We start from the raw sequence: 19,648 nt of genomic DNA, 5'->3' as shown, positions 1-19,648 counted from the left end.
CTACATGGCTCACAATGCCCAATCCCACATTTAATCATATTCAAATCTCTGGATTTATTTTGTGTTATAGGAGGATTGTGTATACTAAGTTGTATAGTTTTAATCTGTTGATTTCAAAGAGCGACTCTTGACGTCTAAATACAAATCCACCAACGCAATCGCTAAATGAGGATGTAAACATTTATAAACGTCTCTGATTGGTCCATCCAGAACAGCACTGAGTAACGTTACAAAAAGCACGTGTCATCGAAGTACTTATAACGCAGCACGGAAAATAATTTACATATAAATAACGACATGTTGAAACATCAATAGACACTGAATTGAAAATATAACGAGAAAAGATAAAATAAGAAAAACGATTATTTAAACCCTTCGCATCCGACCAATGAGAGACAAAGTTTGGGCCACAAGCCCCGCCCACTTTATCACTCGTTCTTTCTGAGTGCCATAACTCTGCTTATTGTATTTCTATGGTTAAAGGCAGCGACTGTAGACACATTTAAAGCGGAGAGTCTAATAACAAAATCTGCTGATCATAAATAAACACACCACACCAAGTCAGTGAGTACTGCAGGAGAAATTAAAGAAACCATAAGCGGTAATGTCGCTTTATTTGTGTATATCATATTTTACGTATTATCATAGCAGCTCTGGCTGTCATATGTGTTCGACACGGAGGCTGAAACACATTAAATATTGTTTTTATTGCACATATGTTGGGCATTTTAGACCCCCGACAGTCCTTAAATCATATTTATATTGGTTATAAACATATACACGATGTTGTTCGTGCCATAAAGCCGTTATGTTAGCAAAATAGTGGCTAAAGAGAGAGAGTGTGTGTTCATATTGTGCAATGTTTGTGTGTGTTTGCTAAAAGAACAGCATGTAAACACTGAACCTGCAGGATATTTTGGGTGTTTAAATGTAGTTTAAGCCTGTTGTCAGAATAATGTCTAGTTTGCACTGCATTGTTCTGCATTGTATCTGTGTTGTTATTACTATACTGGAACACTGATTCTGCTAAAATATGAACAATAATCTATCAAAAATGAAGGCCTACCATACATATTTTTTTTTTGGACTACGATGTTTTGATTTGGACATGGTCATGTAAATATCATGTAGCATAAGCATGTATAAGCATGTAGCACCTTATCTGATAAGTCACTGTACCATGGTACTTCTGCTGTACTGTAGTCTGTAGTATATATATGAAAGAATATGAAATGAGGTTTGTTTTTGTATGCAGTAATTGGTCTGTGTTTATTTGTCAGATCAGTGATCTGTCTAGAGGCAGAATGAGCTCAAAGGGTGGCACTGCCCTGTCCCGACGCAACTATCGCCTGGCATCCGACACAGACAAACCCAAAGTCACAGGTATTTCCCTTGTAAATAAGTCAAACGAGAAGATGTTCTTCATGTAGATGTGTTAATTATGTGTATTTTCCTCAGGGATTGTCAATGAGAAGTTATTGAGCGACTATCTGCACCATGTGTTTCCCGCCTCCAGTAAGCAGGGACCAGCATCAGCCGTGTACAGGTTAGTTCATTGACAAAGGGTTTTGGGGCTTTTGCTTTGAACTATAGTTGAACTATATAGAATTTTTATTTAATTAATTAAAAATCGGGTGTGTATATATACATAGGTATTCAGTAATGTAATCCAAGCACCACAGTATGAAAGTAATGTAATCCGATTACTTTTGGATTCCTTCAAGGTCACATATGTAAATAAATAAAGTCAAGTAAAAAGCTGATTTAGATATCCACACTGAGAATTATTCACATTTTCAGTGTAACGCGTGATGATATGGTAACGTATTACACTGCTTTTAAATGAACATTTAAAGTAAAAGTTCTTCTTTGGCAAAATTGCATTTCTTTAATAACCTAAACTCAGGCTTCACTCCCTTCAAACGTAAATTGTCACTGTTTCCGTCACTTCAACTTCCCAAATTAAATACGTTCAGCCCAAGCAAAGGCTGGATATAGGCTTCGTGAGTTTATTGTCATATAGCACTTCAAACCCGTTACGTATTACATACCCATCACTTGATTCATCCTGATAACTATTTCAGTAAAACACTCCCAATGCGGTACTTTTCTTTCCTGAAAAGTAGCTAGGCTGTGGTAGTCGGTTACAATGCAGTACATCAGATTTCACTCATCACATAAAGATATTAAGGAGAGTTGACAGGACAATGACGCAGTCCACAACAGATCCCGAGGGTACCACCGCTCCATATACTTTACACAGAGTACGCATGATCGCAAATTGGGAAAGTAAAAGTAAAAAGCGATTTCAATACCCCGCAATACCCAACTATATAATTGCGAGAGAACGTAAGATCATCCTATCTCATATTTCTTTCCATCACCATGTCCCTTTAGGGTCTCCGTAGAATGCCATTTCCTTTCCGAATGCAGTATTCGGCTTCGGGTACATCCCGAGTTGATTACTTTGTTTATCTCCCATGTATTTTCACTGTTGGCAGATTGTAGGTGGGCTTTTTCCCATTGACAGTGATTTATTTATTATTTGATGTCATATTTAGAATTGTATAGTCAATTATTGTTTTCATCCGCATGTTTTGAACCATTATTCTCGTGCAGGTGGTTGTAGGGCGAGGGACTAGAGGTCTGTGCACAATGGATTTTTCAATCCCGCTCCCGCAAGATTATGTACCGCTCCTGCCCGCTTCCGATTTTAGCCCGCTCACTCCCGAAATGTTCACGTTTTGTCCCGTTTCTGCCCGCAAAAGCCTGTAGGAAGAGGTCTACGCTACTTTTCACTCCCGATCTGGGTAGATTCTGTCTTGTTCTGATGTCTATAGGCTATTTTTTCCCATTTCCACACACACAACGTTTGAGATCTCCAGTTACAGACTTCTGCGTGCTGCAATTATTAGATAACTATATTTTTGCGGGAGTCATTTGCCATGAGTCGTTTCTTTCTCCCGCTTCCCTCGTACATATCAATATCTTCCATCCCGTATCCGCACTCAACAATTCAAAACTTGTCCCGCGCCGCACTCTGCAGAACTCTGGGAGTGGCTTTCTTATTCTAGAGAGCATCTGATTGGACAAACATCTGTGCAGTGCAGGATGAGTCATCAGTTTATTTGATCTGTTTTTTTTTTTTTTTTGGCTAAACAACAAATCATGAAGGGATAAAGTCTGATGCATTAGTTGTTTGAGTGGATGTTGCTGGTGTCTTGTGCCGTTGGCTCAGTCCCGTGCTCACCTCCAGCCAGTGTCTGGTTACTGGTGCTGATCTATACATAGAGCATGATGGGACATGAGAGACAGCTGACATTCGCAGAGGGCTGAAGGCGGCTTTTGAAAAGGGTGGATGTGTTTACATATGATCTCTAATTGTGGATTTTATGTCAGGCACCATGATGGGAATCTGTCACCACTGTGTAAAGTCATGTGATAGTAGACTTGACTCTATCCACAGATATTTAGCTTAGATGAAATTTGAGATGTTTTGGTCTGGGTGATCTCGCCCACTGCCAATGTACCCAATATTGTTTTGACACCCTGGGTTGGTGGAAAACACAACGTATTGCAGCCATAGAAGCCAACAAATGACCTGAGTCAGAGATCACAGATTCTACCTGACCTAGAGATCCTCAGCATCCATCTAAGGGTGCTTTCACACTGACAATTTAGTTCGAAACGGGGCCCGGTTTGCATGAAAAATTTACAGTGTGAAAGCTGTCATGCGGACCCTTGAGCGCACCGGGGCATTGAACCCGAAACTACCTGAGTTCGGTTGCTCTGGAGCTGTGGTGAGATTCGCGTGAATGTAAAGGCAACTGACACTAGAGTGGAAGTAACCTGTGCATGCATTTGGGGATACTGGGAACAAAAAACTCCATGACTAGAGGCTTATTAAAACACTTAAATCAACTCATCAACTTACAGTGTAAGGCTCGTCGCCTTCAATTGTCAGTCGCGCTCGTTCCTGTTGCTTGTCCTCAATCTGCCAACCCGCATGAGCGTCGAGTCTGAGGAGAAACAACTCTGTCCAATATTTTATATTTGGACTGCAATACCCATTTCAACCACTAGCTGTCAATATTACATACTGCACCCTTAAGGGTACATTTACAAAAAAAAGTTTTTCTTTGCGTTTTTTGCGTAAATACGACAAAAAAAGACCATGAGAAAAGACAAATTTTTTTTTATTTTAAAACTTGCACTTTGAAAACAGTTTTTCGAAAGTTAGCATTTTCAGGCCGCGTAAAACTCAGTTGTCATGTAAATGAACGGCCAAAACGCATGTAAACAGTGTCGTGTAAACGGCCCCTTAGGCTGTTGCTATGTCATAGCTAGTGTGTTTTGGGTGGTTGCTTGGGTGCTGATAGCCTGGAAATCCAGACCTTAATCTGAAAGATTAATGGTCTGGCGTCGACTAATGAAAATCGGCCAGCTCGAGGGGCGGCACCAAGCGTGCATTTGAAAATCTCACTGCACGCAATTGGATAACACTACGACCAATCACAACAATAAACCCCATATGCTTAGCTACCAGCGTAGCTAACTGGTAGATTAGACTCTTGCCGTATCCGGTCGGCAAAACAGCAAAATTGCCTTCTTGCAAAGGAAGGATTCGAGCGCCGTCTTCTGTTCCTCTTTTAGATAAAAAGCCAAGTCTCACTCGTTCATTGTAGCGGCCAAAGCCGTTTCAAACAACTGGTGTTCATCCATAGCCATCTTGCAATGTTTACTAATGACTTCGACGTCACAGCGCTGTCGCCATCTGTTTAGCTCGCCTCTGGCCCGCCTATATCAGATAACCCGATGTGATTGGTGCAGCTCAGATCGAGGGGCATATTTAATGAGCATCATTACTCGACACCAGAGTAACTCTCTGAGCAAATTCAACTTGTGCTCTCGCGAGAACTCTGGATTATCAGGGTAGGGTGCTGAGCTGTTTCTAAGGTGATTTGTTCAAAATTTTTGCATGTTGCCATGCTTTTGCTAGTGTATTTTGTACAATTTACATGCCACAATTGTGCAATCTAGATTAGAAATAGAGCAGGATTTTTTATTTAACATTTAAATCTTTCTTTGTGTAATGTTTTCCATATTTAAATTCCCATATATTCATTGTGGACTCTTTTATTATACTTTAATAGACGTATTAATAGTATGTAACCTGACAACCCGTCATGTCTCTTCCATGTAGAAAAACCCTGACGTTCCAGGATCTTGGAGCTCATCTGGAGAAGCTGCTGGCTGAAGATAATGTCGCTGAGGACGGCAAAGGTCAAACAACCACTTACACATACACTCTTAACACTGCTGATGAGTGACATTTATTAAAATAAAAATCACCAATTTTTTTTAATTGTATTTACTCATACTTATGAAACATGTCTTATGAATTATCTATCGTCTATTACCCCCAAATATATATATATATATTTTTTTTTTACTTATATTTTTGGTGATTTATTTATTCAATTGATTACAGAGATGTTCTTTAGCCATGTTTTCATTGATTTGCTGAATTATTTTTCTCTTTTTGTATACAGATCAGATAGAAGGCTGTCTTGGACCTTCATCTGTTGTATTGGATCACAGCAGTGGGTTTGAAGGGCTGTTATTTGTTGACGATGACCTTTTGGGGGTGAGAAATTTATTGGAGCGATTATCTATATTTTTTAACATATTGCACAATTAGCTGGCAAGTAAAACCTCAAATTCAAGTCAGATTTAAAGCGCCCCTACTAGGCTTTTTTGGATATGACTTTTCATGTAGTTTGTAATATAGCTGTTTGTGAGATGCACAAGGTCTGCAAAGTTTCAAAGATAAATTAAGTTATTGTTTCCCAAAAAGAAGATCCGCCTGAAACGAGTCGTCAGTCATTTCTACTCTGACCCACCCTCAAACACTGTAGTTGTAGCTGAGGCATGGAAGAGTTCGTGTTGTTGATATGTTAGAAGGCGCTATTTTTTGAGCTGCAAAAGCAAATCCACTTTATATGCACTTGCAAAGGATGAGGACTCGTGGTCGGATTGGTACGGTAATCCTAAAATACTAAAACTGACACCATCGTTACTGTTCATATCACTGTTTCTAAAATGCGCTGTTAGCAGTTGACCAATCAGAGTGGAGTAGACCAATCACAACAGACTGGGCCTTCTGACCAATCAGAGCAGAGTAGACCAATCACAACAGACTGGACAATCTGACCAATCAGAGCAGAGTAGACCAATCACAACAGACTGGGCCATCTGACCAATCAGAGCGGAGTATACCAATCACAACAGACTGGCCATCTGACCAATCAGAGCAGAGTACACCAATCACAACAGACTGGACAATCTGACCAATCAGAGCAGAGTAGACCAATCACAACAGACTGGCCATCTGACCAATCAGAGCAGAGTAGACCAATCACAACAGACTGGGAAATCTGACCAATCAGAGCAGAGTAGACCAATCACAACAGACTGGCCATCTGACCAATCAGAGCAGAGTAGACCAATCACAACAGACTGGGAAATCTGACCAATCAGAGCGGAGTAGACCAATCACAACAGACTGGCCTTCTGACCAATCAGAGCAGAGTACACCAATCACAACAGACTGGACAATCTGACCAATCAGAGCAGAGTAGACCAATCACAACAGACTGGACAATTTGACCAATCAGAGCAGAGTAGACCAATCACAACAGACTGGGAAATCTGACCAATCAGAGCGGAGTAGACCAATTACAACAGACTGGCCATCTGACCAATCAGGGCAGAGTAGACCAATCACAACAGACCGTCCATCTGACCAATCAGAGCAGAGTAGACCAATCACAACAGACCAGAAATTAGGAGCCTTTAAAATAGCATAATAGGTGCACTTTAAATTCACAGAATTCACAAGTCAGTTCACTATTAAATTGGTTTGATGGTGAAAATTTTATGCACATTAAATATGTATTACAGATATGTTGCTGATATTGTGTTCAGTTTTGTTCTTCCTCTCTTTCTGGATTGAAGGTCATCGGCCACAGTAACTTCAGCTCCATCAGAGCCACCACATGTGTTTACAAAGGTAACATTTCAATAACAAAAATGTACCAATTCAATTTAAATATAGCGGCAAACAGCAATTATCTGGGCCTACAAGTCATGCCAACGTGGCTGGGAGCATCAGACCAACTGCAACAACGAGCAATTAAAGATATTTTAAGATGATTTTAGGCAAAATGGCTGAAAAATCATAAATGCAGTCGCTAGTAATTTGATTTAATGGTTTATCATTTCTGATCAATAGGTGACGCTGTGACCAATTTGATTTGGTGTGGTCAGAGTAAGGTGATAATGACACATGCAAAGTTTGGTGTCAACATGCCAAAGCATTGTAGAAATACAGCCTCAAAGTGATTTTTGCATCATGCCTCAACTTTGTTGCTGCGGTTTACGAAAACAGTTTCATCTATCGACACGAAATCCATAACTTTTTGTCGGCACAGGCTGAAAGATGATACGAGTCGGTTTTGATGAAAATCGGACAAACTGTTAGAAAAAGTAGTTTTTTTATGTAAATCAAAATGGAGGACAGGAAGTTTGGCTGACAATGGCAAAATTGGTATCTATGTTCTCGGCATGACCCAAGAAATCATTACAATAAGCTAATTTAATAAAAAGTTCTTAGCCCTTATGGAAATTTTATTATAACTTTTGACCACAAGGTAGCGCTGTCCCGAAACGTTTTGAGTACCTTCAGGGCATCACAGCGATACGCCAATGTGTTCGTAAATATAGCATTTTATCACAAAATTCAAAATGGCTGAAGCGCAAAATGACCGATATGGAGAAATTGGGTATCGTTCGACTGGACATGCTGCCATTTTTCATATCTCCTGACCACTAGGTGGCACTGTGCCAAAACTGCGCAGGTAGACTCATGTCATGGTTGTCATAACGCACACCAAGTTTGGTCAGGATACGCTAAAGCGTTGCGGAGATAAAGCCTCACTTTCATTTTGGTGTACTCTTCGTCGAATTTGTTTGCATGTTATTCGAGATCGTTTTGTCGAATCAACTTGAATTTTATAATTTTACGTCGGCATGGTCTAAAGATGATCTGTTTAAATTTTCGTGAAAATCGGAGCGTCTAATAGGACTACCTATTTCATGATGTCTTGAGTTAAGGAAAGTAGAGGAAAAACACTTTTGTTTCTGGCTCTTACGGTTCAAAAGTTATTAGCATATACTTGAGGTCAACTTTGGACAGTTGGTGGCGCTAGAGGGATTGAGTTAGAGGCTCCAAATTTGCTATGGTGACAGTTCAGACTGTCCTCTATCTGTGTGCCAAATTTCACAACTTTCCCGCAAGTGGTTCTATGGGCTGCCATAGACTTCCAGAGCGGAAGAAGAAGAACAATAAGAACGCCAACGATTACAATCGGTGCTTGGCCCCTAATAATAAAGAACACCAACGAATACAATTACTTTATCACTGTACCACCACATAATGCATTTTTATTTATTTATTGCTTTTAATTTGTTTCAGGGAAATGGGTCTATGAAGTTCTCATCTCATCTCAAGGCCTAATGCAAATCGGATGGTGCACACTGAACTGCAGATTCAACCAAGAGGTACAAGCCTTCATTTGTGAAGTAACCTTACCATTTACACGTCAACTTTGGAGTGCAGAGCCGTACAACCTGCATGTTCACTCTAGCTAGCTCTTATGGGAAGCGTTTCAAGCAATAGAAATCACGTAGATTAATCTAGATTACATGAGGATTGGTTTGATCAAGTGTATTAAAGGGTTAGTTCACCCAAAAATGAAAATTCTGTCAGTAATTACTCACCCTCATGTTGTTCCAACCATGTAAGTCTTTCGTTCATCGTCGGATCACAAATTAAGATATTTTTGATGAAATCTGACAGCTGTCTCACTCCTCCATAGGCTTTCAGAGGGACCGAAACTCGCCGGCCCAGAATAGTTATTAAAAACATCGTTAAAATAGTCCAAGTGACTACAGTGGCTCTACATTAAGTTTATCATGCGACGACAATACTTTTTGTGCGGAAAAACAACAAAAATAACGACTTTATCCAACTATTAGTGTTCTTCAATGTGGGTCTCTGACGAGAGTTCACGGGAGCGCCAGGACGCATGCGCGAGAACTGAGATTACGGCGTTCTTCTTCTACTACTAACTTACTTGTTACTGGCTGCTCACTCCTTGGGAGTATTACCGCCATCTACTGTACAAGATGACGTCCCGACATCATCGAGACCTAAATCACAATAAGTGTCGAATTCAATAGCTTACATACAGCGCGCGTCTTCCTCTGCTTATAAACAGACCGTTTTGCGCTTCCGGCAATGTCGGGACGTCATCTTGTTCTTGATGAACTCTCCCCTGAACTCTCGTCAGAGGCCCACATTGAAGAACACTAATAGTTGGATAAAGTCGTTATTTTTGTTGTTTTTCCGCACAAAAAGTATTGTCGTCACATGATAAACTTAACTGTAGTCACTTGGACTATTTTAACGATGTTTTTAATAACTATTCTCGGTCCCTCTGAAAGCCTATGGAGGAGTGAGACAGCTGTCAGATTTCATCAAAAATATCTTAATTTGTGATCCGAAGATGAACGAAAGACTTAAATGGTTGGAACAACATGAGGGTGAGTAATTACTGACAGAATTTTCATTTTTGGGTGAACTAACCCTTTAATGAGAAATGTGACACACTTCTGATCTGTGCTTGTCTTCAGGAAGGGGTCGGGGACACGCCGGACTCGTACGCCTACGACGGAAACAGAGTTCGCAAATGGAATGTGACAACCACCAACTACGGCAAGGTGACATCACAGCGCTTTACACATTCAGCTCACGGGTCATGCTCAGTTTGTCCTTGTGGATTTGGTTGACCTTGACAGTTTGTTCATAGTCTCTTTGTTTAAAGTCTTATGGTGCGTTCACACAGAACGCGAATAGCGCGTCAGGCGCGAGTGATTTCAATGTTAAGTCAATGCAAAGACGCGTTTCGCGCGTAAAAAATTCCTGCGGCGCGGTAGACGCGAATACGCCTCATTCGCGCGTCAAGTTCGCGCGAATAGCGCGAATAGAGCGTCTAGCGCGTTAAGCGTGTTATGCGCGAATGATTTTATTAGTGCTATTTGTGCATTCACGCGTTTGACGCGAATTCGCGTCTGCCGCCCGAGTTGAAAAATCTGAACTTCTGCGTCAATTCGCGCCGCGTTAACCAATCAGGAGCCTGCTTGCTGCTGTCACGTGGTGAACTGACAGTTTATAATGTTATTTTATGTTTGGCCTCAATAAATTATTTTGTAATATGACTAAAATGCACAACAAAGCAAATCTTTCACATAAAAACTCGATTTCAATATGAGAGATACTCATTTTTTATTGAATGCTATTTATTCCATATCTATTCTAGATTATATGAAACTTTATTAATCTAATGTAAAGACAACAAACACAATTTAGTGTATAAAAACTTTAAAAAAAAAAAAATCACAGGACAGGTTTCACTTTTGGAGGCTGGCTCCATTTAATATCAAAACAAAAATAAATGACAGATTAGGTGCGGGCGAGGGTGAACCTCGCGCCGGGCTGTACAGCGCGGGCTCGTCATGCAGCGACCACTCGAGGCCGAGGCTTATACGGCCTAAGCTGTCCTCGTCAGCGTCCTCACCGTTAGGTCCACCAAACCTACCTCCTGGAGCAAATTGTGAAACTCCTGAAACCCTCCGGAGGGTCTGGTGGACCCGAGTACAGCGACGATGTCCCCTACGCAGCTGTTTCTGCTCTCCAGAGCATATACGAGCGGTGACTCTCTCGATTAATGCTACTGCTAATGCTCGATAAACATCTAAAAAAGATGGCCGCCAACAGGTTTCGAAACTTTCGCCTCCGGATTTCGCCTCTGACGCGCGTGACGCGCGTAAATTTCATTTCAAACTTTTGATTTTACGCGCGTCAATTTCGCTCTTGACGCGCGAATTAACACAAAGTGGTCAAGCGTATAACTAGACGCGGCAGGCGCGAATTTGACGCGCTATTCGCGTTTGGTGTGAACGCAGCATTAGACTGGGATGTAACTTGCTCAGCCTTAAAGAGTTCTGACTCTAAATGCTGATTGGATGAGCCAATGGTTTATGAAAGCATTAAGCCACTCTGGGCTGTACGCAACAATGATTTGACCACAGTTAATGGTAAAATTATTGTAATGCACAGCATCTCATTATTGATGCATTCTTTTCATTTGTTTTAATGTAGTCCTGGGCTGCTGGTGATATTGTCAGCTGTTTGATTGATTTGGATGAGGGAACGATTACATTTTGCCTGTAAGTATAGGTTTATTATTGGATGTACATTAAAGTTTGGTGTGAAAGCATTAATAATTACTACACGTTAATGAAATATATCTGTTGAACTGTTATTAATATTAATATTATTTTTTTTGTTTTTAGAAACGGGCAGTCTCTGGGTGTTGCGTTCAGCAATATTAAGACGGGGCCGGGCGTCGCATATTTCCCAGCGATCAGTCTTTCCTTCAAAGAGTCTGTAGCCTTCAATTTCGGCAGCCGTCCTCTCAGATATCCTTATCATTTATATACATATACAGACAGATTTGAAATTGTTCAGTCACATTTATATAATGTGTATAATATTCAGTTAAATTAAATTATGATTGAATATTTTATATTAAATCAATTTTGTAAGTATTTATAATAAATTAAGTAAATATATATAACATTACAGTTTTATATTTAGTAATTATTTATAATAAATTATTATATATTTATGATTAATATTAATTTCAAGTAGTTACATTTGTTTATGACTTACAGTAAGAGATAATAAATGCATTTAAACAGTAATAAATAGTATGTTTTATTGAATAATAATTTATTACAATGTAGACTGATTAATAAGTCTTCCAAATACAGCAAGTAAATAAACATTTTTTTTAAATAAAATTGACTAATAATATGATATACAGGACCTGTCAACAAAAAAAATGTTAAGTAGCAAAAACTGTTTTCAACATTGATAATAATAATCATAAATGTTTTTTGAGCATCAAATCAGCATATTAGAGTGATTTCTGAAGGATCATGTGACATGATGCTGAATATTCAGTAATGATGCTGAAAATTCAGCTTTGATCACAGGAATTACATTTTTACATTTATTAATTTGTAAATACATTTTACATATACCTGAATTTTCAGCATCATTACTCCAGTCTTCAGTGTCACATGATCCTTCAGAAATCATTCTAATATGCTGATTTGACGCTCAAGAAACATTTATGATTATTATCAATCTTAAAAACGTGCAAATAACAAGATTTAGTTGAAATATAATATAATCTTTGAACCCAAACCTTTGAACAATAGTGTGTATATATTTAGCATAATTTCCAGTTTTTCAAGTGAAATAAAAACACAAAAAAATATGCGAGAGGTGAGAAAACCCATGAATTCCTTAACCCATCTGTTCTTCACGTACCCTGTGGAAGGTTACCTTCCTCTTCAAAGCCCACCAGCCGCTGACCTCATCAAAGCCACCAGGCTTCTGGGATACCTCAAGACAGCTCTGTCCACCTCCATCGACACACAGGTACCCACAGAGGCCTCATGCTCACTGTTCAGAATACAAGACAATTCCCGCATTAAAGGGTGATGTGTCATTATTTAAAGAGGAACCACTGTGCTTTTTTACATTTTCAACTTTCTACAGTGTGTAATGTTTCTGTTTGACCATGAATAGGATCTGAAAAGTTACAAAGCCACTCCAGTGGGAGTATTTCTCTATATCAGTAAACACTGTTTCTAAACTCCCTGAAACGTCTCAAGGGCTCCAGACTAACATTTGAGAGCAGTAGCGCCGGTGCCACTACAGATCTGGCATCATAGTGCTGGGGGGTGGGTTTTTTTTAAATCATAAAGGTAATTAAATCATAAAATTACTATTGTTTTGCATAAATAAGTGCAGTAACTAAAAATATATTACATTTTTATTTCTTGGAAATGCACATTTGACAGTAAAGCAGTGAGCTTGAATTGAGATGCAGATAAAATAAAAATGTATTAACAACAGTAACATGTAAAAACCATGTTAAATATTTTAATATTTTTCAAATATTAATAAATATAACATTTAAATTGGGTCATATTTAGAGCTTTGAAGTGCTGGAAAAAGTGTGAAGCACATGAAAGTCCTTTCATTTCACTCTCAAAGGTTGTACGAACCCTGCAATGATTATTGTAACAAACATTTGACTATTTCTGCCACAATACCATGGTTACAGTTAGCGTTACTACATTAAATCCATGGTGACTGTTGGATATTTGTGAATTGAAAAGCCTTCTATAACTTGTTCGTTCTTGGAACAATGTTTCTTCTGGTTTCCACGTCAGCGCTGTTTCGATCTGATATCTGTGGTTTATATTATATAGCATTAAATTTAATGTTTCTCTCTTTATCTCGCAGCGATGGTATTAATACGGCAGAAAATTCAAATGCTTTCTCACTGGATCACCAAGCGCTGTGTAGTAACAAGGTTGGCTTGCGAAATTGGTCTAAAATTGGTCCGTGCTGATAAACTCAACGAGAAGCATGGTTTCGTTCCGCTTTCATTTTGTTTCACATATTCAACAGTCATGGCAGCTCTTATCAGTTGGGCAATGTGGTGGTGGCACCAGTGTGAACCCTAACAAAATTTAGTCGCACAGGCAAGAAAAAATATCGCAAAATGTGACTATTTGGTTGCAGTCTGGAGCCCTGGCTTGGAACGTGTCACAGTATCCCTAATTTAAATAATTCCTGCCCAGATTATAAGCAAAATAAGGGAACGAGGCCTGGTTGAGTTGCGTTAGTATTGTAACTCGCGGTTATGGTAAGGGGCGTGACATTTCCTGAACACGCTCAAAGCAATTGACCAATCACAACACACTGGTCCAGCGGACCAATCAGAGCACATTGTTCTTTTCTGGAAGGAGGGGCTTCTTAGAGACAGGAACTAAACAGAGCGTTACTGACAGACTGGGAAGAGAGGAGCTGCAACAATGGAGAATATGGGGAAAAAATAATGCATTTAAGCATGAAAACCTGCCCTAGTAGAGCCCAAAAAGAAAATCAAGGCTTTGTAAAAGGGCATAATATGGCCTCTTTAAAACAAAAACTATACGTGAAGACATTTGATTTTCTTTTTCCTCAGGAGGAAAAGTTTGTTGAGAAAGAGAGCGGGTCCTGGCATCTTCAAGGAGAGCCCACCATCCTGGTCACCCTTGCACATATATTTAACCACTTTGCACCTCTAATGGTAAATCAGTAAATTCAGTTTCAGTAAAGTCTTTGTCATTGTGCCATAAACCACTTTGCTTATTGGGAATGTGTGTGTTTGTTTGGTAGTGTAAAGTGTACTTGGTGGAGGATGTGCTGATGAACTTCCTGTTGAGTGTACTGGAGGGAGGAGGATCTGTCGACGAGCATCCACTTATACATCAGCTGCTGGACCTTTTCTGGCTTCTCATGGAGGTACAGACACAACAAGTTCAATTTAAAATCTGCCTTAGCGTTCACACTTGGCAGGTTTGGTTCAATTAAAACTAACTCTGGTGCGATTGCTCTGTAAGTGCGGTTCATTTGAATAAGTGTGAACGCTGCATCCAAACCCTGGTGTGCACCAAGCGGATCGAGCCTCCTGAAAAGGTGGGCTTTGGTCTTTTTCTAAACGAATTCTAGTGCGATTTGACTGAGATATAAACTCTACACAGATCAGAGACATTTAAACAAACCAAAAAACAGACGTGGTGCCACAAGATGCGACCCTAAAAAGGACAGAATGTTCAAGAATAACTGGTTCTTCTCGTCATGAGTCAAGATGTTGCTCATTGGATCTGTCATCTTGCGACAAATCTCCATTTGTGTGTGTAATAGAGGAATTCCTACCACTGTTGACTTGACTCCTTTAAAAGTTTTAGAGGCTCTTCTCGAATTCTTAGCTTAGCGGTAAACGCTAAGCGAACCAGGATTGAATGTATCATGTTCTCTTTTGATCTGGACCAAAATAACCAAGAGAACTGAACTACAAGTGTGTTGAACTACTAAGCTTTTTCAGGTAATGATATTTGTGAACTATGGCAGATGTCCCAATGTATTTATTTGTTTGTTTTTTTTTCTCTTGAAGGACTATGAGGTGAACGAGTGTCTAAAACAGCTGATGATGTCACTGCTGAGAGCGTATCGTTTCTCTCCCATCATCCCTGATCTGGGCTTTCAGGTGAGAAGCTGAATGATTCCTCTCTCGTGCAAATCCATAAGCTGTTGTAATGTCAGATGAGCATTAGCAGCTGTGTCAGTTTGTTACTGGAGCTGAGAATGATAGACCTACTGAGAAGAAGGAAAAATTCTTTCCAAAGGGCCTCTATCTTATGGCCTAAAAGAGCATGCTGGGAATTCATACTTCAAAGCATGTCAGTGCTTAACGTCTGCTTTTGTGTCTAATCAGAGCCAGAGAGGTGTTGACGTCCTCTTGGTTCATTGATGTTCATGGCAATTATTAGCAAGGACGCAGGCTGTCCCACTTGAAATAAATGTCTTGTTATGACTTTGTTTTTAGCTTGCTGTAATTTGTTTGATGAGTCTGTTTGATGTCCACGGTTGTGAATGGGAATTGGCAACATGTTGATCCAAGTTATTACTGTGGCAGCCAATGCTTAACAGATTGAAGCACTGGCGACTGGCGAGTTTGTGATCGTGGGCCCGCATAAAAATGAACGGCCGGTGTGAGAACCGACTTTGGCACCCGAATGAACGAGTATAATAAGAGTAAAGAGTTAAATAGAATAATCAGATGTGTTGCTAAACTATTATATAAATGACCAATAACCAATTGGCATGAGAAAATGGAGTCAGATAAAAGTTTAATTGTAATTAAGTTACTTTGCCACGCTGAAAAGACAGTAACACGCAGTAAACCTTCACCCACTTATATGAAATTGTCGTTGGACCGATTGGGCAGGCCTTACACTGTCTTCACTGAAATCTGTTTTCTTTCTCTGTTCTCTAGATTCATTACCTTCGTCTGACCACAGCGATACTCCGTCATGAGAAATCCAGGAAGTTTCTGCTCAGCAACGTTCTATATCCTCTTTAATTATAACTAAGCAGGCTTTCAGAAAACACCTTTAAACTACCAGAAAGGTTTCAAATTAGACAGGGGAAAAATCTATTTATAAGAAATGTAATCATAGTTATTAAGTTTTTTTTCTGTGATCATTGCTGAGTTCAGATCGATACATGGATAGATGGGCGGAATAGATACAGTTGATGTTTGATCATTATGTCAGGGGATCTCTCCTCAATCCACCACCAGTGTGTAGCATCCACTTGGATGATGCGACGGCAGCCACAGAACAACGGCGCCAGTGCGCTCACCACACACCAGCTATAGGAGGAGAGGAGAGAGAGTGATAGAGCCAATTCAGTGGATGGGGATTATTAGGAGGCCATGATTGGCAAGGGCCAATGGGTGGAATGTGGCCAGGACACCGGGGTTACACCCCTACTCTTTACGAGAAGTGCCATGGGATTTTTAATGACCACAGAGAGTCAGGACCTCGGTTTAACGTCTCATCTGAAGGACGGTGCTCTTTGACAGTATAGTGTCCCCGTCACTTTACTGGGGCGTTAGGACCCACACAGACCACAGGGTGAGCGCCCCTTGCTGGCCTCACTAACACCTCTTCCAGCAGCAGCCTGGCTTTTCCAGGAGTCTCCCATCCAGGTACTGATCAGGCTCAGCCCTGCTTAGCTTCAGTGGGCAACCAGTCTTGGGCTACAGGGTGATATGGCTGCTGGCGTGATATGGCTGCTGGCAAGAGATGTAGATGGTATCTAGGTAGATGGGTAGATATCTAGGTAGATGGGTTGATATTTAGGTAGATGGGTAGATATTTAGGTAGATTTGTTGATATTTAGGTAGATAGGTTGATATCTAGGTAGATTGGTAGTGTTGGAAACTCAGAATCGAAGACCAGGAGACTTTTGGGATCACGTTGAAGAAGTTATTCTTTATTGAGGACTTCGCGTTGACGTGGCTGCAGTTCTTCCAAAGTCTGACTAAATGGGCGTTCTCATACAGTTTATATACATTTAGGGGCAGATACCAAAACTTTGTGATGAGACAGGTTTAGGAACCTGTTTTAGACTGAGAGTGCTGCCCATCCTAATCCACTCAGCATATCTACTCAAATGCTGAGACCCGAGTACAGGACTGGCAGGACTCTCTTGATAAAACACAAGCTCCAAGAGCCATTAAGAGTTTCAGTAAAACAGGACTGACCGGAGTCTTTTGCTAGAAAACTCTGATAATAATAATTTATACCTAACCTTAACATGCTAAATTCAATGTAAACCTAAATTAAACATTTTAATAAATTTGTAATACAACAGTAGATATTTAGGTAGATTGGTTGATATCTAGGTAGATTGGTTGATATCTAGGTAGATTGGTTGATAATATTTAGGTAGATTGGTATATATCTAGGTAGATGGTTGATATCTAGGTAGATTGGTAGATATTTAGGTAGATAGGTTGATATTTAGGTAGACTGGTATACATATCTAGGTAGATGGTTGATATCTAGGTAGATAGGTTGATATCTAGGTAGATTGGTATACTTATGTAGGTAGATGGTTGATATCTAAGTATATTGGTTGATATTTAGGGAGATAGGTTGATATCTTGCTAGATTGGTAGATATTTAGGTAGATAGGTTGATATCTAGGTAGATGGGTAGATATTTAGGTAGATAGGTTGATATCTAGGTAGATTAGTATACATATCTAGGTAGATTAGTATACATATCTAGGTAGATGGTTGATATCTAGGTAGATTGGTAGATATTTAGGTAGATAGGTAGATATTTAGGTAGATTGGTAGATATTTAGGTAGATAGGTTTATATCTAGGTAGATAGGTTGATATCTAGGTAGATGTTTAGGTAGATATCTAGGTAGATTGGTAGATATTTAGGTAGATAGGTTGATATCTAGGTAGATGTTTAGGTAGATATCTAGGTAGATTGGTAGATATTTAGGTAGATAGGTTGATATCTAGGTAGATGTTTAGGTAGATATCTAGGTAGATTGGTAGATATTTAGGTAGATGGTTGATATTTAGGTAGATTGGTTGATATTTAGGTAGATTTGTTGATATCTAGGTAGATTAGTATACATATCTAGGTAGATTAGTATACATATCTAGGTAGATGGTTGATATCTAGGTAGATTGGTAGATATTTAGGTAGATAGGTAGATATCTAGGTAGATTGGTAGATATTTAGGTAGATAGGTTGATATCTAGGAAGATGGGTAGATATTTAGGTAGATGGGTTGATATTTAGGTAGATGTTTAGGTAGATATCTAGGTAGATGGGTAGATATTTAGGTAGATAGGTTGATATCTAGGTAGATTAGTATACATATCTAGGTAGATTGGTATACATATCTAGGTAGATGGTAGATATCTAGGTAGATTGGTAGATATTTAGGTAGATAGGTTGATATCTAGGAAGATGGGTAGATATCTAAGAAGATGGGTTGATATTTAGGTAGATTAATAGATACGTAGATGGTAAGATGTGTATGTATATTATTTGTATAAGTATATATTAGTTTCTTAACAGTAGAACTAGAAGGCAGTTTTTGTCATAATATGAGCGTTCTTACGTTCTTACATTCATACAGAGGAAGAATAGAGAAGTTAAATGTATTTATCTTGGAGATTTAATGTGTGCTGGTCCTTAACAGTCTCACGTTTGACGTGCTTCGGTCTGTGGTCTTCTTCTACATCAAGACCCCTCTGAGAGTTAAGGAGGCAGGGCTAGAGGAACTCATCCCCACCACCTGGTGGCCAACACGCTTCGACAAAGAGGTCAGAAACACCTGTCCAGATCATCTACCACTATATAATGCATGTGTATATACAAAAGGTGTTTCCTGAAATGATCTCGTCAAACGAACACTAATCTGAGCCGAGCCCTGGTTTAAGCGACAGATGAATGATGATTCTCCTGACGTGTGTCCAGGGGAAAGACGAGAGAGACACGCGCGAGGAGACGGCCGATGAGAGGCTGAGGCGTCGAGCGTACGAGCGCGGGTGTCAGAGACTGAAGAAGAGGATTGAGGGTATGTCACGGTCACTCACACAACATCAAATCTGCAGCCCCGTCTATCAGTGTAACTCTGAGTCTGTGTGTTTAGTTGTGGAGGAGCTGCAGGTTCAGATCCTGAGGTTGATGCTGAACAACAAAGACAAGGGGACGGTACGTCGATGCGTGTTTTGCACACGTCTTGTTTTGTGTGAGGAAATGTCTTTCGGCGGCCTCCACGAACGATTGTACTGAAAAATAATTCTGCGATATCAAATATGTTTCAGACCATAAAGTTGTTTCTGTGCCATGTTTTCCTGTGTCAAACGGATCTCTCTTTTCTCAGGGCGAAGCATCTCGATACATTTTCCTGAACAAGTTCCGCAAGTTCCTTCAAGAGAACGCCAGTAATAGAGGGGTAGGACGCCGGACATGCTGACTTTACATATATCCAAATAGTATCTAGATATTCTTTG

At 39.8% G+C, this 19,648-nt stretch overlaps 1 protein-coding gene across 3 annotated transcripts in view; it reads left to right on the top strand.

The window, feature by feature from the left end:
• Positions 1–480: 480 nt before the first annotated feature.
• rnf123 (ring finger protein 123) overlaps positions 481–19,648 on the top strand; it is a 150,897-nt gene continuing 131,729 nt past the window's right edge. The window contains exons 1-19 of one of the 3 annotated variants that reach the window (XM_084417316.1): positions 481–564; positions 1,281–1,383; positions 1,459–1,546; positions 5,204–5,283; positions 5,553–5,647; positions 7,018–7,072; positions 8,537–8,622; positions 9,757–9,843; positions 11,285–11,352; positions 11,479–11,604; positions 12,520–12,634; positions 14,235–14,339; positions 14,429–14,554; positions 15,207–15,299; positions 16,089–16,162; positions 18,838–18,955; positions 19,110–19,209; positions 19,285–19,346; positions 19,519–19,590. In XM_084417316.1, coding sequence (XP_084273442.1) covers positions 1,305–1,383; positions 1,459–1,546; positions 5,204–5,283; positions 5,553–5,647; positions 7,018–7,072; positions 8,537–8,622; positions 9,757–9,843; positions 11,285–11,352; positions 11,479–11,604; positions 12,520–12,634; positions 14,235–14,339; positions 14,429–14,554; positions 15,207–15,299; positions 16,089–16,162; positions 18,838–18,955; positions 19,110–19,209; positions 19,285–19,346; positions 19,519–19,590 — 1,629 coding nt within the window. In that variant the 5' untranslated portion in view covers positions 481–564; positions 1,281–1,304. Of the gene's footprint in view, positions 602–1,280; positions 1,384–1,458; positions 1,547–5,203; positions 5,284–5,552; positions 5,648–7,017; positions 7,073–8,536; positions 8,623–9,756; positions 9,844–11,284; positions 11,353–11,478; positions 11,605–12,519; positions 12,635–14,234; positions 14,340–14,428; positions 14,555–15,206; positions 15,300–16,088; positions 16,163–18,837; positions 18,956–19,109; positions 19,210–19,284; positions 19,347–19,518; positions 19,591–19,648 lie in introns of all 3 variants that reach the window. The other 2 variants (XM_084417317.1, XM_084417315.1) reach the window with 2 other exon arrangements.

The sequence above is a fragment of the Rutilus rutilus genome (genome assembly GCF_951802725.1).
Source record: "Rutilus rutilus genome assembly, chromosome: 8".
Lineage (NCBI taxonomy): Eukaryota > Metazoa > Chordata > Actinopteri > Cypriniformes > Leuciscidae > Rutilus > Rutilus rutilus.
This window is presented reverse-complemented; position numbering and strand designations above follow the sequence as displayed.